This window comes from Varroa destructor, unplaced genomic scaffold, assembly GCF_002443255.2.
Source record: "Varroa destructor unplaced genomic scaffold, Vdes_3.0 BEIS01000005.1, whole genome shotgun sequence".
NCBI lineage: Eukaryota > Metazoa > Arthropoda > Arachnida > Mesostigmata > Varroidae > Varroa > Varroa destructor.
The window spans coordinates 32,600,733-32,623,804 of record NW_019211458.1 but is presented as its reverse complement, the minus strand read 5'-3'; the positions used below and the strand labels follow the sequence as shown (position 1 = coordinate 32,623,804).

At 40.8% G+C, this 23,072-nt stretch overlaps 2 protein-coding genes across 8 annotated transcripts in view; one reads left to right on the top strand and one right to left on the bottom strand.

Moving 5' to 3' along the window:
• Gad1 (glutamate decarboxylase) overlaps positions 1-23,005 on the bottom strand; it is a 29,664-nt gene extending 6,659 nt beyond the window's left edge. The window contains exons 1-4 of one of the 4 annotated variants that reach the window (XM_022806351.2): positions 22,833-23,000; positions 3,496-3,732; positions 810-1,137; positions 52-274 (exon numbers count right to left, since the gene is read on the bottom strand). In XM_022806351.2, the coding sequence (XP_022662086.1) occupies positions 52-274; positions 810-1,137; positions 3,496-3,529 (585 nt within the window). In that variant the 5' untranslated portion in view covers positions 3,530-3,732; positions 22,833-23,000. The other 3 variants (XM_086991152.1, XM_022806350.2, XM_022806352.2) reach the window with 3 other exon arrangements.
• The window catches only part of LOC111251416 (uncharacterized), a 29,907-nt gene continuing 26,998 nt past the window's right edge, over positions 20,164-23,072 (top strand). For 2 of the 4 annotated variants that reach the window (XM_086991155.1, XM_086991153.1), the window contains exon 1: positions 20,235-21,408. The gene's annotated coding sequence lies outside the window, so the exon portion shown is untranslated. Of the gene's footprint in view, positions 21,409-23,072 lie in introns of all 4 variants that reach the window. The other 2 variants (XR_015329220.1, XM_086991156.1) reach the window with 2 other exon arrangements.

The following is a 23,072-nucleotide window of genomic DNA, read 5'->3' as shown; positions in this document are numbered from 1 at the left end:
AATCGAACTGTTTGGTACGCCGCAATCCACCCGAGAGCTTCGTAAACTCACATCTACTGAAGTATACATGACGAGTTGGGGAAGTGCCTTCAGACCAAGCTTCTTGTAGTTCGGGAACATCTTGTGACGTGCTCCCATAACGGCATACATGTTGGAGATCGAACCCCCGGGTGCAAGGATTGAGTCCCCGTGAACAAATCCGAGATACTCGCGCATCTTCTTGAGTACAACATTCTCCATCAAGATGAAAACGGGTGCAATTTCATACGTGAACCTAATAACATTGAATCGATTAATGGATATCTACAATCGTTATCGTTTTCATTCGTTTACGCAACACAGATAATCCTTTCTTGTGAACTGATTCGTTTAACATTTGGGTAAAAAAAATGTTAGGGGTTGGCCGGTCTTTTTCTGGAACCGAAGTGTTATTAAGCATTAGTCCGAAGACAAAGCTTTATATATATATATATATATATACACTATAAATTTTCGCCTGCATTTTTAAATATGAAGAAGAAAAGCATGTGTTGTTTTCTAGCAAATTACACATACCTTTAGTTAGATATTGAGTTCATGGCATGCACACCAACGGGATGTATAATGATCTGGTCGATCTAAATCAAATCGATTAAAGCAAAGCGAAATAGGCCGCAAAAAGCACGGAAAAGCGTCTAACGTCAAAAAAGTAGAATGTAGCATAATGGTGCACTAGCATTTTACTCGTGTGTGGCAGTCCGCACATTTGAGTACTACGTATCTCGAATACTGGTACCAGAAACTAGAACTAATGGAAGCTTCAGGCTCACATGTTCGTGTTGGCAACAGATGTGAGCCACTCGCCCGCAAGTGACACTATGTCGAGTCCTGATGAGAGCTGATTGAAGAAGTGTGGGTGACCAGTCTTCACCTGCCATTTAAGCGTAGAACGACAATCCTTAAGGAGATCTCCAAGCGGTAGGCCCTTGTCAGGCAAATTGAGGTCAAGGATCTGCTCGAGTTCCTCGGGCATCTTAAAATCTAAAATTTTTGACGTTCGGTCATTCTCCTCGTCGACGTAGTCGAGTAAAATACTAACGACTTTCAATAGAAAGGCGCGAGTCTCTGCCTTCCCGTTAATGTTGTACGGGTAAAGATCTGTAATCATAGTCAAATTATTGCGCAAGCCATTTCAAATTAATGCTGTGAGAATACGTCTAACTGGACCTTCAGAAATAGGTACTTACCATGCGCGTGCAGAAAAATGCCTCACGTTACCCACAAACAAGATACTGACTATACTCAGACCGACCCGATTCGCAAGAACACACTATATTCTAATTACCACTAACAGCGTATCAGTCCACTCGAGCTGGCTAATTATACGTTCGAGTTAAAAGTCTAAACCGATATATAGCCTTTTACTTTAAATTATTGGCTTTCTTTATTTAGTCATATACAATAACTCGCAAGCTAGGATCTTTTTTGTCCAGACCGCGCATCAGACCGACGTCGTTATGTGCTGAGGTTACCTAACAACAGGAAATCTATTTTCAACGATAACGAAACAGTGAACACCAAGAGCGTAACTTCTCCTCCAGAGACATTCCCTCGTTCAGTGGACCAGACAACGTACACTTACCACTAGCTGGGAAACAAACATTCTGCTAAATAGCGTGGGATGGGACGATCTCTATCAACCAAGGTCGCAATTTCAGCGTTAATAATAAATCAGCGTTTCTTTGCCACTGTGATTTTTGTGTAAAAACTTTAGTTCTATTATGGGCTAAATGATGATGTCCTCAAGCCCTTTTATCAAGCAACACGTCACCGTAGCAGAAAAACTTATCATCCCGTTATTCTTGACGAACATCGGTCAAAATACGTAAATCAACGTAGCGCGTCGTCGCCGTACGCCGAAACCCGAACTAATTTCCTAGTCGCCGGATGAGCACAGTTCGAAGCGAACGACTTCGCTATACTTTTCTTACTACTCACATTAGGTCTTCAGCTGAAGGCTTTTGTTTATACGGGACAGTTTCTCACAGGCTAGCCGATGCTGTCCAGCTGTTGAGACTACGAGTTGATCTAAAGATTACTAGACGTTCACAAGGAAAACTTCGTACCGACCTTTATAAGAAAGCTTCTCAACGACTACGGTGCCTTCTTTAGAAGAACACATTATCGTAAGCTATCGCGGGCTACTTCGAGGCAATTTTGCATTCGCCTTTTCCAATTTCGCCTCTTTGGTCAGCAACCTCACCAGATATCAGATATTACAAATCTGCTTCGTTTTAATATTACGCTAGTGTATGATATAGACATCGTGCGTGTGGGGTATAAACACGCGCGTGTGAATATCTTTCAAATTATTTTGATTAAACTCATAAGCTATTCAAACTTGTTCAAGTTGCACTTACTAACTAACTTATGTAAGGAAGAATTTAGCCAACGTGCATCGTAGTCTTGATTTGCATAATTGGCCCTAGTCATTTTAAGACCAAAAACAGCAGAACTTTATTTGTATTGCACCGAAACACCGATTACTGCCGCTAATACCGGTACCGCTAGTTTCATGCCACGGGCCAAATAATAGGTCTAGTTTCAACGAAACAATAACTGACAATACGCTAACTGCAATGGTCGGTTTCGGATTGGCTACAAATACTCGTGATCACAATGTGTCGCAAGACAAAATAACGTATGTCATTTCAGATTACCAGTCTTATAATTTTCGCAATAATGGTACGCCGTTTACAGCGAAAAAAAGCTGCCCTATACCTAGGTAAAAGGCTTATGCTTCGCCTCGTTATCGGCGGACGCGGTTCGGTCTTTCAATACATTCATTTCAGGCATGTGTTGCACGCAATAAACTGCTTACCATCGATGCTCTATTATATAAGCGATACTAATCATATACGTATATATATACATACACACACATATATATTTTTTTTTTCCTTTTTTTAGCGTTTACGTTAATTAAGAAATTACCAAAACTGGCAATAGTCTATCATATATATACATAATGGCAGTCTTGATTATTTGTAAATTGGTATTATTTCTTGTTTTCCTCTTTTTGACATAGGTCATCGCTTTCCGGCTTGTTTATGTAATCATCTGCCTCCTGTAGCCTTCCTTTAATAACTTAGAAGTGTCTAATGTAGAATGTGCATCGACCCGTTGATCATCTCTAAGCTCGATTCGTAGCCGTGAATTGTTTTGAAGAAGAGCTCACGACGGCGAACGTTACGAAACCCTCGCTCTTCTCAGTTTAATCTATTCTGATGTGACGAAACGTAGAGGCGTTTTTTGTATGTCCTGTGGGAATCTTTACCGAAGTAACCATTGCAAATGCCCCGCGTTTAATCGATTTTCGAGTTCCATAACCTAGGGGCCACCTGTTTACACAGCGTTTTCGATAAATAGAGAACAGCTGATCTTTGTTAAGCGCGAATAAGAGAGCTTTCAAAGCAGGCACTGAAAACCCATAGGTTAAAATATCTATACACTGACCTTTAAAACCGAGATTCTCAACGTTTTCCGCCATGACGAATCAACAAGGGCTGTTTGGAGGCGCGATCTCCTTGAGGCGCTGTCGAATCTGTTTGCGGCGTCTTCCTCCCTGGCAAAGGCCGAAGCGCGACTAGCAGCGGAAGCTGGAGGACGCTGGCTGCTACGCGTAGTCAATACCTTCGCGGGAGCTGAGCCGCGAGGGGTTTGCTTCGCCGAGAGGACCCTTTCCGTCGTCCACTAAAAGAGAACGGTGATAAGTCCACGTACGCCACTCGTCAAAACTGGATTAGTACGTCCTTCTTTGGAAGCGTGCTCCACACCCAGCGCCAAAACACTTTATCTTACCAACAGGTTCAAGCACGCATTATGAATAAAGTATAGCTTTAATTGTCTGGTGTTCCTTCGAAAGGCGTATGCCAGTCGATGAAAGCCTGTAAGGTCACACTTCGCTTAACAACGGACACGAATTTGACTAAGATACATTAACGCAAGTCAAGACAACGAAAGTGTTTTTCGTCAATTTCTAGATAAAGAGAACGTCAATAGGGAGAGAGTGCTTTCCAGCGAAGTAGGACAGCGAAGCAAGACGCGCTTCGCCGAGAGAAGAGTCACCGCTCGGAGGAGTCTGATTCAGTCGTTAACTGTGGTGGTGAGAGCGAAGCTCTGGCACATGAAGATCCAGGCACATAGATGCGCCTATATTCGTGGCCGTACCTGACTTGCAATGGGCTCGATTGAAGCTTAGGAATCCTGGCTACTGAGGCATTGTCTACGGCGGAGCGCAAAGCGGAGCTGGCAAGCACTTAGCTGCTTGCTAGACCACTCTGCAGGTTCTCAGCTGAGCAGTAGCTTCTGTCCCGTTTCGAGTTAGACATTTACCCGCTGCCGGTTGAACAACCCGTCTTGAAAGCCCTTGCTTATAGACAGGAAGGAAGGAAGGAAGGAAGGCAGACAGGCAGGTACTGTGAATCGTATGGTGCACCGTGAAGCTTTACAGCGAAAAGCCGCGGAGTCCTCCGGCAAGGCTACTTTGCTTCCAATTAAAATCCGACGAAATAGCCGAGAGAACCAGGCCGCAGTTGGCGGCAGAGAGGTACACAGGCGGGCGGGCGGGCGGGCGGGCGGGCTGGCGGCCGAACGAGGGAACGAACGAGCACGTTGAAGCCAAAAATAAAAAACAAACGGCATAATCCGATGACAGTTACTCCTAACGGGGTAGCTGGATGGTACCTGTTGTTTGGTGGCGGTTCGTATGCTTACCAGACACACGGGTAAGCGGCAGCTGTAGATGTTAAGCTACTGTCGTCATCGCGGCACCGCGACATTCACTCAGACGTTCTCCAAGACGTCAACCCAGAAAATTAACGACTGCCCTTTGAGAATTAAAAATAGCTGGAAATCGTGAGCTCACTGTATACCAATAAGAAACCCGGCTTCCGACCCACTGTTTTTTTGAGTGTGCAGCGGAATCTAGGGTATGCGCAAATATCAGTTGGTAGCTTGGCTCATTGAATCATTGGTTCATGGAGATAAGTGGATCCACCGAAAGAATTGCACATTAGCTGCAGGTCTATCGCGTCGACATGATGTTTTCGTTTAGAGCTAAAAAAGAACCGGCAAAACACAAAATTAGAAAAGGACAAATCCATCAGCACATAAAAGGCTTTTCCATGACGCTTTCATTCGATGGGGAGGAAGCGGTTTTTTTCTAAACGATATACTCCAGGGTAAATTCGACTCACGAGACGTCCGTTTACGAAACTATGTCAAGGCCATCTTTTTCGCAGAAAGGAAAAATAACCATGATAGGGCCCGTTCTTTATATTCATCGTCTATTGTATACAGAAACAGATATAGACGTTGTATGAACTGACCAGTGCGTTAATAACGCGTGTTTCTAATATTCGGTAACATTTGTTCCGGTTCCTTTTAGATAAATTCATATATTCAAATTTGTAAAAAAGAACGTGCATTTAGGCAATACGTTTGGATGTGCTCCAAGTCCCACCTACGATCTCTTAGTAGACACGAGGTTATTAGAAAATCTGTTAATTTAGCCATTATTTATGAAAATGTACCTCTTTACATTAATATAAAAGTAAACTTAAGGATATAAGTAAGAATCGTTGTATACGAAGTATGCCTATCAGGATATTTAATAAAAGAGATTAATTGGTATCGTTTTTTGTACCGACATACGGTATGTTATCACGCTTATATGCCTATACGCCTTCGTTTATATGGACGTATCTTATTGACAAGTTCGGCAAATGTCAAACGCATGTGTTGTACAGAAGAAACCTAGTTGGAAAATAGTTATCATAAATTGCTCTATTCCAGCAAGACCTTTTGATAAGATCGCGTTGACACGACTCAAAAGCGGAGGCCCACCGCACTTAGGGATCGTACGTGAAAAACGTTGTATTCTTGGATTTCTATTAACAAGTCAAGCTATGACACGTATCTATATACCTATTACCTAGGCAAACCTATGTATAATACATTCAGTTACTTGTTTCATTTGACACGGTTCTTTCGATACTGTATCTATCTGGTTTTTGGGGGAACCAAGATTGTTGTGATGAATTGGTTACCATCAACTTCAGATTCAAGTATCCCGTAACACAAAACCGTCACGATCCGCTTACAGATCTAGTTCTTAAAAAAATTCAAGGGTCAAAAAGGCTTACTTTATCGTCGATTATAGACCCAAATTTGCGGATTATATTTGATGTTATTTACAAGAACGTACTTCCCATTGTCCTATTTTTCCCCAAGCTTGATCGAAGTTCCTAATCTGAAATGTCATTCATTCGTGTGCCTTTGTCTAATAGATTTTTTCGGCGATAACACCGCCGCCCCTACTTCAAACAACTCAACGTTTTGCAGCGTTCTGCAACACCTCAAAACCTTAGCTTGAAGAGCATAGATACGAATATATGCGGTACTCTCATCAGGCTACTAAGGTCGCGTGCAAAACTCATGCATCAATGGAAATATATCTGGGCACATAAATAAAAGAAAAGCTTAGCAAGATTTACCGAAGTTGAGAGTGTAGAGGCAAGAAAAATCGCAAGCGCCATGATCACTTTTTGGCACAGCGGCGTTTGAAGATAGTCTTCTAGAATATTTTTTTAGAAATCATATAGCAAATAGATATTTTCCGAGTTATTTATTTGTTCGAATGATACATTATCACTGATTTTATTGTCCTCTTGTACAGTTACTGAAAAATGGCGCCTTTTGAGCACTACGACATTACGCTGCAAATATCAACAAAGTCAACGATCAAAAAATCGAAATCGATTTTGCTTTAGTCGATTGTTAGCCATATGGAAAAAATATTTATTGAAAAACAAGCAGTATATAGCAATATTCGGCGTAAATTCTAATAAAATTTTATAGTTTGGTTTAATTTCCAGTAATAAAGTGTTTCTACGATCCGTAGAGACGTCGGCTAGGGAAATCTATCGGCCTATACGGCTTCGCAAAAGTAATCCCAATAAGGTCATCTACCCTCATACCACCGCCAACTATCAAATGCTGTTCCACGGCTAAACAGGGCATCGTATATAATTCCTAGGGCGGCGTTCTTGGACTTCAGCAAGCTAATTCTAATAGGTACAGAGGAATATCTCTATCTATAGGGATTGGTGATTACGCGGGAGGGACATAAGTACGGGCGTGTGGTATATGGGTATCTTCATAATGCATTGGACCTGGATAGTTGCTGTAAGTGATCGGAGTCAAATCGGAGTCAAAAAAAAAAGTTGCTTGATGTTGTTGTTGTGATAACCGATGATCGTGTACACAAAGTTCCTCCATGCACTTGATAACCTCCAAATTCGTTGAGGCTGCTGTTATTACTAGTGTAGTCGCGACTATGGGAACCCCTATCCTAGGCGCTCCGGCGGCACTTCTAAATGCCTCGCCGCTCGGGGAGTATCTATCTGTTCTATACGCTTTTTAGTAAACAAAGGGATGGTCAAAATAAGCACTTCTTGGCACTTATTGACAACGACAGGTTGGCATAAAGTATTTTGCCACTATCCGCTTGAGTAGTGTCTTTGAATTGAGCAGCATGATCGTTCCTTGCGTTATTTGGATATTTACACAGGAAAAGACTGCATCCCTATTACCAGATGGGTATTGCCAGGAAACAGTGATGCCATTTCCCATCTTTCCAAGCTTGTTTAATGGTTGAGTAGATTACTCTGTTAGAAAAAGTACTCACTTTACAAATGTCGTAGACAATGGCATATATATATAACGTATATATAGATACGTAGATATATATATACGTCATTACACAAAAGACATGTATATATATGACTTTCCTTTGGCAATAATAAAGCTATGAACGGTGTAGTGCCATTTTATCGGCGCCAGACTACCCAAGCTGGACTAGATGTCGAGTCTACGAGTCGTGGACTACGAAAAATACAATATAAGTTGAAAATGTACTTTTATGGCTAGACGGTCTATCGGAGGTAATATGAGGGGGGGTCGGTGTTGGCGTCACTGGAACGCGCAGATTTATCAGTAATATATGTGTTAAATTTATTGAGTGCTTTATATCGAGGGTGGTAGAACGTCTTGAGGATGAGAAAATTCGCCGAAAAAAAAAATTCGTTAAATTCTACAATTTGATTACGAGGAGAGCATAAATGATGATAGCAAATGAATCACGGATGATGATGATGTGTTTAATGGGGATTGGAAGAAAATGGTGCGCTATGACTTGATGCCACCTGGCAAAACGGCCGAGTCAGACCTCTACCGTCGAGATAAACTAATAGGATCAGCACAAGTGATTATAAAAAATCGGCCTTAGTGGCGTCTATATAATTTAAATAGAGATATGCAAAAATCACTTATCACAAGATTTCGTCACCTAGAAGTCACAGAAACTTTGCAGTGATAGGATTATGATGCGACTCGAAAAATGGCAGAACGTGATGAATCAAAATAGTGCACATATATATATATATATATATATATATATATATATATATATATATATATATATTTAGTACTATTCTAAAATGGAAAAAGCATTTACTCCAGTTTTGGCTCAAAAACGGTCAACAATTCTTACGGTGTTATTACGGTTATTACAATTAATACGGTGCCTTTAATGGAAACATGACTTGTGTTAGGAATCATTTAGAGTAGGATGGTTCTTTCCAGTCACTCCAAGTAAATCAAACGCCCATAAAAAAATCAACGAGTCCCGAAATCGGTATGTTGATGCTGCGACGTATTGTTTGTCAAGTAAAGGCATATGAGTCGTTGGATTTCGAGGCCGTCGGACGAGTGCCTGAGAAAAACCGTACGCCCTTAGAAGCCGGATGCAATAATTCGTTGCCTAGCAAGTTCGTACGTACTGCTTTCATGTAGCCCGTTCGGTACCATTCCTCGAAGGCACACATACTATAGTAGCTTGATCATCGGAATGGATCTGCAGCGATATTAATCTAATGTTCAATGTCAGCAAACGAATATACCGTAACATTGAATTCTAATGATATTTAGATGTGTCAGCTGACCAGGTCTTGCGGTTTACAATTAGGGAACCGTTAGTGTATGAGCTGCTTCGAAGTATTTTATTTTTATGTGAAATGAGCAGTACCTTCGCCACTTGTGCCACTATCTACGGAGGGCAAATATGTCGTCATTGCTTACATAAGGTTCACTTTTTTGTCAGGTGTTATTTTTTTGAAGTAAACGGAACTTCAGTAACGAAACTGTACAGGTTTGAGGGCGGTGAAATACGTTAGCAGCGCCGACCTTTGTCAACGCTGCTGCTCCTCCGATTAATTGATAATGTCGTGCTTATATTATCGTTGGCTACAAACGCCAAGCTTCGTTTTTATATTCATACAGTTAGTCACCGGCTGATGATGCGTCGCGTGTCCACGCCAAGCGCTCCCTGTTTTGTCCGCCATTTCGCTACTCACGTAAACATTTACATGCCGGAGCGGCGGGAAGTACTGCGAAACATGTACAAATCTGTCCGCACGTCCCAGTCGAAAATTTCGTGGGAAGCTAGCAACTAACGACAAGCAACGAAAAAGCATTTGTGCGTAAATTTACGAGGCAAAACTTATGTTCCTAGCTGTTCTACGAGCGATGCTTTACTGTTGAGGCATTACTAAATAACCAGGAATCTTGACTTTTCTTTCATCCCAAACATATCTAGCTGGAACGCTAAAAAAAGTTCTACAACGCGAGAATACGAGATGATATGGCAAGGAATGACACTACCTTCCAAATGTTATTATATGAGAAATCTGGTAATATTTAATTCCCCAATTTGGAAGTTTACAACAACACGATAAACGATTTTTATTCCATGTAAACGGTAAGTTACACTGGGTTGCGACCAGAGCATAATTATCGGCTGATAATCATACACGCCTCTAAATTACCGAAAATCTAATTACAAATATTTTCATAAAAAGCGAATTGCAAAAAAAAATTGTTCGTTTAATTAGTCTCAAAGGTGGCACCCTAATATCGTCGCCTCTACGAGATGGCCGTCCATAATCTTTTGGCCTTCCTCATTACTAAATCAGATTTTATTTGTATTTTCCGTTAAAATCTGATTCATAGATCAAATTGAATACTTGCAAAAATGGGGCTTGAGCCGCAATCCAGTAGATTTTTAGCTGGATTTTTTCGGTAACTATTAAATGGAAGATATTAAGCCTTTCCATTTATTATGGATACCAAACCCCACGCAATGATTTTTAACGAGAGTAAAGTGCTCTCGTTAAAAATCATTGCGAAATACATACTATCTCCAGCTCACAGTTCTGATTGTTCATGAGAAAACACGAAGCAAGGGCTCAATAGGTATACGTTAGTCCTATAGCCTAAAAAAATGGTGTGAAACTGACGTCTAAAAAACGTACTTCACAGCCGCCAGAGGTGAAGTATAATGCTCTACCTTGAAAATGTCTCACAAAAGCCGTATCGTAAAGCCGGTTTGTCTTTTACAGATTTTCGGCTAACACTTAAGTAACGTTTGTTATAAAAAATGCGAAAATTCCATAGTGAACTATAGTTTTCATTCGGAATTATTTCCCTACTTGTAGCGTAATCAATCGAATTGAACGGGAACTGCATCGAAACAAGAAGAAAACGGCACTTCAGTACTTGTTGATATCTTAGCATTATCACGTACCCCCCTCCCTCCGTTACCTGCCCGGTCTAGCAATCCTGTAAAGGCCTTCATCGAACACTTCTGCAGATACAACGATAATTGAAAACCATGTAATAGTAGCGTAAAAAACTAGTGAAAGTAAAAGATAAGTCAAATAGTTCAAAGAGATCATTATTCTCGGTTAAATTTCCCAATGTAACGTGCAATCGAAGCTTCTCTTGCTTGACCACGCTAGTACAAAACGGGTCGAGATATATAACAATGGCCGATCATTTAAGAATCAATTTACTCAATATCTTGACAAATAGTTTATTACGTTCAAATGGGCCGATAATAAATGCCCTAATTATTAAAAAATTATTGCGCAAAACCTGTTATCTACTTCGCGGTTGATATGGCACCTGTTATTATTTTTTCTGTCGTTAACAACAGCCAAAAACGGTGATTCAATCATACAGTGAAAAATTTCGTTTGCATGATGCTTAGCCCTCAGAGCCATATTTACGGTTCTTCTCGTTGCATGGCTTATATAATTCGTTTTGACTTTTAACGCAAAAACCCTTTGGCGTCACGCTCACAGCGTGGGAAGAAAGATCTTAGTCGAAGGGTCCCATTCGAACGTTTACGCTGTAAGACGCAACGCTATGCGTAGATACAGAAGCGAATATTACGATAGCTTCCGGTAGAACTACTGCAGCCAGCCTTATACAATATAAACTTTCTACCATATACTAAAGCTGTCGATGATTCAGTATACGTAAAGCCTTTTGAAAAGTCGAAACGATAGCCCCAAAGGTCTTATTAAATGGTTTAGTAAAATGGGCTCAATCAGGTACTATTCACCCAACGTACGCAATGGATACTTCACAGTTCCCAGCAGCCATCATTTGATTTTGGACAAAAATTAAAAAAAAAAAACCAGATTTTTTTTCAAAGGCTCATAATATCACGTTTCTCTTTTACATTTCAGTAAACATAAATGAATACCTAACTCCATTTATTGCCCACTCAATATCAATGTACTACATGTTAAAAAATCAGGGTCCTATTTTGACCGATTGATAGTATTATATGAATTTTTACTAAATAAATCTGTCCTGTGGTTAGAAAACAAGCTATATGACAGACTGAATCATTCACTAGCGCAGACGATTGAAAGGAAATCGGTATTGTAGGGAAAAAAAAAAAGTATGATACGATGTTAAATCAATGAGCCTTAGTAAAATGTTACAGTGTCAATTATTTGTTTTCTAAGACCATGGTCACGTCACGTTTCCGCACAACTGCGGTTGACTGAATAGGTCATGGTAAATGTGCTAGCTATCATTTGGCAGAGAAGTGTTGGCCCAAGTAGCCGACGCCTCAGCATCCTTTATCTACCTATTTATCCAGCCGCTTATTTTTCATAAATTCACTACAAACTCATAATCAAAAATGAAGGAAGTGTCGTGAGATACCCAATTACTAAACCGTCCTTCGTTTATTCGCAATGTCCACAAAAAAAAAACACGCCACATCTAAATCTTATTTGATTCCCGAAACGTTATGGCTTATCGCTTGTCACACCCTCATCACTTTTGGTTAGACTGAAAAATCGACGACAAAGCCAATTATTGCTGATACGACCGAACAGGAGGCTGTAGGAAAGATGCCACTGTATAATTATAAGTTTTGCTCTGCACGACGTTTGAGACTGCCACGTTTTCTCGTTTTGGCGTAACATGCCGAATTTATACGTTCGTATGGCCTGGAACGCCTGAATTGTTGCCAGGAAGCGTATGAAGTAGCATACTCGATATCCAATCAAATACTAAGCGTAAGGCTATTTTTATGCGATACTATTGACGCAAGGTGGCGTTCAGTTCAATTTAATTGTTATCGTTTACGTTTTCGAATACGAAAACAAATATGGGACATTTCCGATAATTCGATCACATCACATAACCGACTTCTGTTTCCACTTTTCAAAGGGCGCTGCGATCGCAATTACGTGGCGCGCCGTGCTATCGCGATTACAGGGGTTTTTTTCTATCCGTTTTTGGCATTCTGCCTCAAGCGGATCAACATGTCACACCGTTGGATGTCCATTTCAGTTTGCCGAACGTATCCAAATAGCGAATCAGTTGGTCTCAACGCCTTTAAGGCATCTCACCCAACCGTTATGGGCTCATACAATCTGGCCACTTAGTTTAACTTGAAGCAAAAAAAGGACAATGGAAAAAAAGCTACACAGTTTTTCAGCAACACAGCTAGATTTATAAATGTTTACTCTTGCACGCTGGCGTTCGTCTTCAGTGGGGCCGTTGCGGCTAAGCTGAAGACGGCGACGTCGCTCCGTATTTCGTTGTTGCGTATGCGCATCGTTAATGAGGATTGCGAGAGCAGGATTGTTTATCAAAAGCTATTTCTTTTCAACGGAAAGCTACGAACAGTAAATGATAATACTAGTATACAGAATGCGCCAGGCCAATCTACGGTCGTATGGATCAATCACTAGATCTGGATGTGGATAGGAATGTTCTTGATAAGGCGATCATACTTGCACCACTCCTCGTTGGCTCAAACAAGTATACGAACACCGCTTTAGGTGAAGATGTACGTCTAGTAGATAGACTTTTGGTGATCGCTGCTTTCAACTATGATGCGCCCAAACTAGCCTTACTATTTGCTGAGATCGATTAGAATCCCTGTAATTTTTGTAAATTTGTTAAATTGTATACATCAAGATTACTACTACTATATGTGCTATAGAACCTTAAGCGCTAACCAATAGAGAAGCCATTTCAGCGTAACAGGACATCAACTTGTTCAGAAATCCGAAAGACTCTCGGTCGACAATGACAATGCGTGTGGTTGGCAACCGCCCGTCCGATTCGCGGTTTATTCAGCTCAAAACCAACCAGTATAACTCTATACACTGTTGCACAGCAGGTATTAAGTAGATATTCCCAGGCGACTCAGATTGGAAATACGTGTACCTTTAAGCTGCAAGCGTGCAGACCGTCGAACAGGTACAGCTTCAAAGTTAAGGCGTTCAAAATTCAGCGTTTAGGAAGTGGCGTTGGGCGGAACGTGTTCTCCTTATTACATCATCATATAACAGTGTTAACGGGTCAGCGTTGGTGGTGTCTATGCAGGTCATATAATTTGCACGCGTATAGAAAGCCTTGCTCAAAATCAGCATTATTTTTTCAAATATGTATTTATATAGTCTATTATCGAAGAGAGTAACTTCTCAGTTCGAACGGCCATCATCTTCACCACATTACTCAATCCTGTGTAAGTGTTCTTCAGATAATGGTGACGATTTAATAACATGGACAGTAATGTTGGATTGTGGCGCATGTAGGTGTATCATTTACGATTGTTATTACTACTTTTTAGGTGGAGCTTCGACCAGCTGGTGGTATGCCTTTCGACGCATCATTTCTTCCCAATTTAGCGTACCTGCTATGAGGGCTTCATAAGACTGTTGATGTAAAAATTTTGAGTGTATCATATAGTTGGAAACAATGCGAAACGGTAATCGTCAGGCGTTTTTCTTCGAGGGGTTCGACTTACTGTCGATAATCAGAACAAATGTTGAAATTCTGGAAATGTCTCTAGACTTCAGATGTTTCAGCATTCGTTGTCATACTGCGTAAGTCTACAATATATATATATATAGACACCTGTATTTTACGAATGATCGTTATAACTAGCAGCAATTTAAGACACGATCAATGGCATCATCCTTTAATAATGTCGTTGGAATATAACGGGTAAATCAGGGTAACTTGACGGTAAGTTGTAACTTTAGATCTTTGTGCCTATTCTCAAGTCTGTGCTTGATAATACAATTGAAATATTCACGTTAAAGGCAATATATCCCTATAATTTGCCTAATCTTCAGTGGTTCCGTCTTCTTCGTTATCATTATCGCCATTATCAATCATTCCTAACTCTACATACTAACTATTGATAGCTGCTGAACGAATTTTTTAGCGTAACGTAGGCGTCAGCGTTAACTTTCTTGACAATGGTACCTCGAAAAAAATAGAGTTTAAGTTTAGATAGTACGCAATCTCGTCACTGCACACCTGCGTCACAACTTTCATATCTGATGTACTGTCTATATGAGTCGAATGTATTATACGTTTTCTTAAGCCGTATACCAATTTGATAAAACGATTGCTTTTTTCAATCGAGTCTAGCTAATCAAGAAATGTGTTATCAAAATTTGTTTATCAGAGAACCTTTGTATCTGTGTTTTATCTAGTTGTGCATGATAAAGACAAACCCAAGAAACAATATGAAATTGACAATCTAAACGTGCTATTTTTCAACTAGTCATAGTTTGAGGCTTGTTATATGTATTTATTACCTACAAATCTTTAGCTTGATCAGTTAAATAATTTATGTTGCAACGTATTCTAGACCACTAAAAACGGAATAAACTAGTGAGTTGTACATATAAGTTGAGATATGCCAGAGACCTTGTGGACCAGCAAGATGAGTGTAAACCTTATCAGTAATCTTTTTGATTTGGGCCAGGACTTCGAGAGGCGCAACTGTTGTTTACGTCTAAGCATATTCTCACTCTGTCCATTCCACTATAATACCGTACATTACTTAGCTAATATTTTAATAGTACTAGAAGCTGGGAATAAGCAGTGGTGATGCTACCAGATCAATAGGGTTTCCCTTTTCTCTAGACGAGCTCGGTTCCTCGTGGAAATTGTTCTTCTTCTGTAATTCCAACGAATCCGATTATAAACTAATATAAAAGAAAAAGGATCGCTTCTAGCGCGCCTGGTTGCCTGTAACTTTCTGCGTTCTTCCTAGCCTGTTTTTTCTCTAAATAATGTTTTCGTAAGGTTTTTTTTTTCTATATCCCATTGTTTTTTTCAATCCGCGTATGCGCTTGACATACACAAACAGTTCTTAATTTTTGGGTTAGTAAACATGTTTCTGACGGTCTCATGTGTCGAACATACCGCCATTGTGTATATGAGATTGCTTTCTCGCCCTGCATTAATCTAAGCGCGGCATGCCGGGAGCGTTGGCCTTCGAAAGAATATTATAAACCTTATAACAGTTATCAACAATCTTCCAGGGACTTTTTTTTAAACACATAGTTTACTTTTAACCTACTCTGACCTTCTCCCTGTATGTTAAAATAACCTGTGGGGTGTTACCGCAAAGGCCCTCTAGAAGAGGGCCCACGGCATCACTGGACCTACTTTAATATCTCGCCGAAAACCGCAAAGGGTGAGTCTACATTGCAAAGTGCTAGCCTTGATACGAAGTACTACATGCTATGGTGCCTTTCTATTTGCTGTTGGCTGGATTTTTTCCAAACAGACCTAGGAAACGGCATACTATAGTAATCACTTGAAATTAAGGCTAGTGATGTCCGCCTGTCAATAGCTACTATAGCAACATTGAAAGACCTAACCTAACAGCTAACCTAACCTAACCTAACAGCTAACCTAACCTAACCTAACCTAACAGCTAACCTAACAGCTAACCTAACCTAAACATAGTTCGTTTGAGTTGACTAAACTGATAGCACCTTTATTACTTGCTTTTGGCTCTTAAGCATCTTAGTAGTGCCGTCTAAACTAATAATAGGAAGGGGCTTAAATTTGACCTTTTTTAATGCGTCTTACGAATATAGCGGTGTGATGTACTCTTACATTGAAGAAATAACTCTGAAGCATTGCCTAGCGGTCGTCCCGGACATTAAATTCTAAACATTTTTCACGAGTAAAAACTATCACCGGTTTTCAGGATTTCGTCTGGGACTGAGCCTGGATATGGATACTTGGAGGGGTGTTCTTCCTGAACTGAATTATGTTTCAGAGGACCAAACAAAAACCCCTCAAAATGAGTCGGGTCATAGTCACGACCAGTTGATTTTGAACGACCACTAAAAGCTGCAGATGTGACGACATTCACACGTTCTTAACAGCTCTAAACCAAACACAAATCAAATAACCCGAGACGTGTTAAATTAGGATCTCTATACTAACTCGACCTAGTCAACAATTTCCCTACGCAAAAACGTTTTATATAGTCTATATAGGGATTGTGCGGTTCGCTACTTGCGGAAGTCGATACGTAAGACAAGTTAGGCATAATACCAATGCTAAACAAAATGCCTTAAACAGTTTTTGCTAATAGACCTCATTGTTATGATTTCTGATTACATCATATTTTCATTGCTTATAAATGGTGCCTGACATATCTTGTCAAAACTATCCCGGTAATTGATAGAACAATATTCGAAAATATCTTACTATAGCGTCAATTAACGTAAACGTATCCAAGAGACGCTCTGCGACTGTAGCTACACGATGTGTTCTAAAAAAAAATATATTATATACTGTATATGTTCGTAGAAACATTTCAAAATGATCAAACTGAAAGGAACTCAAGTAGCGACGGACAGTTAGACCGCCCAGAGCTTAAACACCGGTCGAAGCGGCTTCGTAAGCATTATTTACGGTATGGACACACGTAACTGCCTGTGACACCTGCGGGCTGTTTTTCTGCCGTGAAAAATATGGTTGCAGTGAATAATGGGAATATCTGCAAACGCCTGTAACTGTACTAGCGGAAGCTAACAATAGATTCAAAAAAAAGTCGTTATGTGGATATAATTTCATAGCTTTTGAGTGGTAAGCTCCTACCTTCTTCATGTCATGTTTGACTGCTTTCAGTTGGAAAGCCTAAATATATCGCAGTCATGAATCCCTGTACAATTCAAATATGTAGAACGATATCAACGTAAGACCTAACGTCCAGCCGCGCATCACCAATGAACAATTGCAATATTCCCACATGTGCATACATGCACATCGAAAGGGTCACGGTTCCGCACGTTTCTTCAGAACCAATTGAAAAGTATCACTATAAGACTTATCTAGACAATAGGAAAAATGAAAAGAAAAAAAAACAATTCGTATTTTAAAATCATTTGAGTTTTCCTCATGTGCGCAGACTGATGTACCTCCGCTAAACATGTTAAAAATGTTTTGCCTGCACTAGTAATGTTTTGAACGAGAACTTGAAGGTCAGACACCTCGGTGAGGATCTTCCACGTATGGTCCATACAAGATTACCCTGTCTCAAGTTAGGTGCATTCTCTGTAGCGCGTTCCTGTTATTTTTTTTCATGACGTATTAAACCTTAAATGGTTCAATACAAATATTTTCAATTAGTCAACTTATTTTTGACAACACTCCACGACTCAGAGGCGTCGTAGTTGAAACCGCATGAGCGCTGCGCGCCTCGTATGAAAGATGGCTTAAGTGAAAGGATTTCAAGTGACATCAATACGATGGAGGATGTTTTCAGTGACTCTATTAACAATCAATAACTTATAGGCTACGAAAAAATATTGAGGTAGTGCTTTTCTAATGCTAGCACTTTATCGGTGCCATAATTTCGATGCTGAAGTGGTTTTTGTCTTGCCTCAAAAACCCACATAATATTGCAATACGTAATATTTCATAAAACGGTACGACTCGCAACAGATTTTCAGAAAAGTTTATGTTGCTGTCGAAAACTGTCGGTCGATTGCGATCGCGGACAAAACTTTTCAGGCCAGGGGAAACACGGCTTTTTTAAGTTTTCTTCCTTTTTCCGCGCACGCTAGCCGTGGTCCTAAAGCCGACAGCTAGTATAAGGTTGAGTCTTTGAATATCACCTCGTATTGCGTTATATAAGATGCTTTCGAGTTTTCGGGTCAATGCACTACTTATTATATCAGCCGCTAGGGTGTTCTATTGTATTTTAGACGGTATTAGAATTCTAGACCACTCGTAAACAACACAAATTACCGAGCAAATTTATTTTGAAATTCATAGACGTAAGGGAAGTATCATCCGTACGGGCAAGTTCGACCCTATACTAAAGCCTCACAAGAGCAAAGCTGGTTTTTGTATTCGAATTAGGAAAGTTAGCTTCTGCTTTGTCCTTACCGCATACGGAGCTAATCACACAAAGTTACGAAGCTAAAGACACAACGCAACAAGCACTTAGTAACTAGGAGGAGCTACAGCAGACGTTTGTAAAAAAATTGAGACGGCGTCTTTCAACTCATGTGGTATACAAAACAAAAGCGAGATCCTGGCCGAAAAATGGTTAGTGAATCGTAATAAGCTACAGCGGTACAAATGTCGACTCTTTGATAAAGGGAAACTACTTTGCCTAATTTCGATTGAAGTACGCATCAAAACACATCGTGACCTTTCGATTCACTGAATGAAGTATCCTTTTGTGCTAACTTACTGAAAGTTAGCATAGTAAAAAATGCAATAACAATGAAGTAACGACATGTAGTTGTTGTTATTGTTAAGAAAACGATGCACAGAACATCAAGGGCGCACTTCTAGGCTTTGGCCAACATAAGTGATCGAATATATAACAAGAAACGCTAAAATTTGTCTGGAACATCGCGAAGGACTATTACATTTTTCGCGATGTTTCAACTGCGTGAACGGAGCTGAATTTACTAGTAATAGATAAACTTCTATAGGTTGCACATGAATCGATTAATACATCCTATCAACATGTCAATGCTGAGCGGTAAAAGAAATCAGACTCTTCGTTTTCCTTTAGACCTTATAACAATAATATCTATTCCGAAGGCTTGCCGGAGGCTCCGTCCAAGTCCGACAATAGCATTGTCGAGTGCTGCCACTTAGAACTAACATAATTAAACAACTTATTGGATTTCAACTGGCAATGAAGTTCGGGGTTATAAGTCCCTTGTTATGCGGCAGTTAGAGGAATCAATTTATGAAAGCAAATCCACGTTCCGAAGCAGATTTGTATAATAATTTGAACCAAAAACTGAAAATGGAGGGAGGAACGCATTTCCAGCGATTCCTACTTTTAATGGATAAGGCTGGTGGAAAACTAGCACGGCTGAAGTATAATATTTTGTAATCTAGTTATCCCTTCTTACTTGTGCTCTTTATATTTCGCAGGTACGTTTACTCGTTTGCCCTCGAAGCAGCTTAGTGAGTAACGTATATTCCTGCTAGTCTAGAGGACACGTTTTGGTCGAAGTTCGAAATCGGGCATAGGCACACTTCGATCCGTGCTAGGCCCGACGACGATGCCAAAAGTGAAAACCGAAACATAGAGAGATACGCTCATTTGGACCCTGACTAAACCGAGAAGACACTTTTTGCATGAGATCCGCCTTTCATACTCAGCCTGCGCAATTCTAGAAATGAATAGATTGGTTGATGCTTTTTGCTTCAACTGAACCATTACCTACGACGTTGATGTACATCACTGATACTTATTTTAGTAGGCTGAGTCCTGAGTACTGTGTGTCTGTCTGTAGGTTGCTGGTAGGCATATTACCATTAAGAAAACTCTCTGTTACCTTCGCTCAGCGATACCGCTTCATTCAACGGCACCGCTAGCGGCACCCTCGTCCCTCCCCAGTTAACATCGGCCCTCGCCCTGGTAGGCAGCCCTGTCGGACAGCTCCAGCAGGTGCCCCGAGAGCTTGGGCTTGGGCAGCATCGGCGCCCAGCGACACAGGTGGTCTAATGCACGTTAATGATCGTAAAGCGGCTAGCGTTGTGCCTGCTATAATGCCGCTGGGCAACAACAACAACAACAACAAACAAATTGTTCTTGTCTAAGTGTCGACCGAAACAAGCGCCGCACTATGGCAGAAGCATTCAGTTAAATCGGCATCGGAAACAGCAGCAGCAACAGCGGCCCGATAGCAACAAAAGCAATAGTTCGGTATCAGCTACTGCTGCCGCCGCCGTGGCACAGCAAGATTAACGCGCGACAAGGAGATGTAGCGTCGGCAGCTACAATCAACTACCAGATCATGATAGTAGACTAAGTAGCAGTGGCGATGGTCGACGTTACCCGTCAGTCAAGCAAGTTCGACGAGCGCCACATACGGCGGCATCTGTGGCCGCTGCTTTAATCGCCGTCATCGTCACCGTCGCCGTAGTCGTCGACGCATGAGCCCCAAATGTGGCTAGCAGTCCGACAAGTGCGTCACCACAGCTGCCTCCGTCGTAAGTTAGCAAAGGTAAAGAGTTTGGCCCTGTAGCCCGTTCAACGATGCAAAACATTCGCATGAATTGGCCAGCCACCCGCAATGATGACTGCTAACTGAAGAGGTGCGCGATTCGTGCTGGCTTACGTCTTCAACAGCAGCTACCGATTCTCTTAAGCTACTTAGATTAGTGAAAATTCCGTAACTTCAGTTCATCTTGCGATAGAAGATGTTGCGACTACTGGCCGCCGATTAGCAAGTTTCGTAACTTCTACTGAGAGTCATCATTGGATTTCTTGGCTTAAGTGTTGACGAAGGTGTCGCGGTGAAGGTGCGCGGATCGTGACTAGCTGACTAAGTGCATTAGAAAGTATTCATACGAACCTATAGGAAGATACCCGCCTTGGCGCATATGTACTTTGCGAAATCCGCGGCATACATCTTTCTAGACCCACGTGAACGTCATACCAGGGATGTACCATTATGGCTAAAATTGGCCGCTATCATAGTGATCGAAGTGCAGCGCGGATCAACAGGCAATTCTGAGTTCTGCGCGTCCGTTCTGTTAGAAAGATATCATTGCAGCGGAATATTGGGCCAGCGTCAGACCCAAGCATGGGAACGAGAACTATAGTGACCATATCTTTTGCAGTATGGTTGATAACATCAGTGTTGCTTATATGTGAAGCCAAGCATTCCATTGGCCATCTCGGAACCATAAGTAAGTTCATGTTATTTGACACACACACGCTTAACCTCCGAAACACTAGGAGCCCATTTCACCTAAACCAACGCGCATTTAAACATCAATTATCAGTCACAAGCCCATATAGTACCTGAGTGTAAGAAATATATATGATCATATGTACCAGTTAGAATTTGTACCATGACCACGTACGAAGAAGTTATTGTCTCTCCTAACAACTACGGACATTCAAAAAAAAAAAAACTGTCAATCTGTTAGTGTTTCAACAACAATTGCATTGGCATGATATTATGTGAGCACATAGATGTTACCCAAGATTAACGTAGGAAATGAGAGTAGATACATAAATAAAAAAAAAAAAAACGAAAACGAGAGAAATCCGCCGGCTGGCCGGATGTCCTCTAAAGCGGTCAGCAAATAATTGAGTTATTCAAATAAACCGACAGGGGCACGAACGATCTGCTGTGTATCTACACTGAAAAAGTCGTATGAAAAAGTGTATGGCTTGAAACTTTATTATAGAATTTCAATAAAGTTAGGTACGGCTGGTACTGCTACCACAGGGTCCTTTGTGAGAGCTACGTGATTATATAGTTTGACGTCTTACAATTTTATGGAATTCCTATTCAGAAACCCTTTGCTACTGAAGTTTGCTATAATCCATCAACTGCAGATATATATATATATATATATAGATTGATATATATATATATCTCTATATATATATATATATATATATGCAATATAGAGCTTGCCACGTCTAACAATGTTTCGTAAAACCAAAGTGTGTGCAGTACAGAGAACGGTGTGCAGGAAGTTCTCAGCTAACCCTCAGTCCTCTCGAACACGGGTTTCCTCAGTGAATCAGATGCGCTTGAATTGATTACATAACGTACCTGCCGTCGGACACAATTTCTAAGTTTCATTGTTTGCAGGTCGCTGATCACAGCATAAGACGTGTTTCCCCCCAACAAAATGGCTTCTTTTTTTTATTCTTCTGTGATACAGATCTCGCGTAGGGCCCTTGCTTCATGACGACTTTATCGGACCAAGTGCTATGGCATTGTCTAGCAAGAGGGCGCGACTCATTGCGCTGTGACGCGGTTGTTACAATGACGGACCAGTTCGCCGTCATCAGGCCACCATTTCGAAGTTGCTGCCAATCAGGCACACGTTTCGTTACACCTCTCACCTTTGTCGATGATCCTGCTTTAGCATCAATTCGAGCTATGTCAGTCACTCGGTATCGATGATTGCTACATACTATTCTGGACCTGGGTATTGAATAAGCAACAGCTCACTAAGCTTTATTTTTAAGCACGTATTATATCGCATTATTTTGCATTGATCGCAATGCTGCAAGATTTCGAAACGAGAGATTCAACGAGAGACAGACAGACAATTTTACCTAAGCATAAAATTTTAGCGGAAATACTTGCATGTGTTTTCTAATTTTTGCGTTGCAGACTAACTTCGTTTTTTCCTGGTGCACGTTAGTGGAAATAATTTGTCAAACATCCAGCATCACTAGATAAATTGCTAAACTGTTAGTGACAAATATATGCCTGTGGTATCTTATGAGACAGAAAGTTCTGTGCACTGGGAATGGTTGTCTGTTACGACGCTAACGTTTACAACATCCATGCCCGTCCAAATTCTAAACGATTTATATTGCCCTG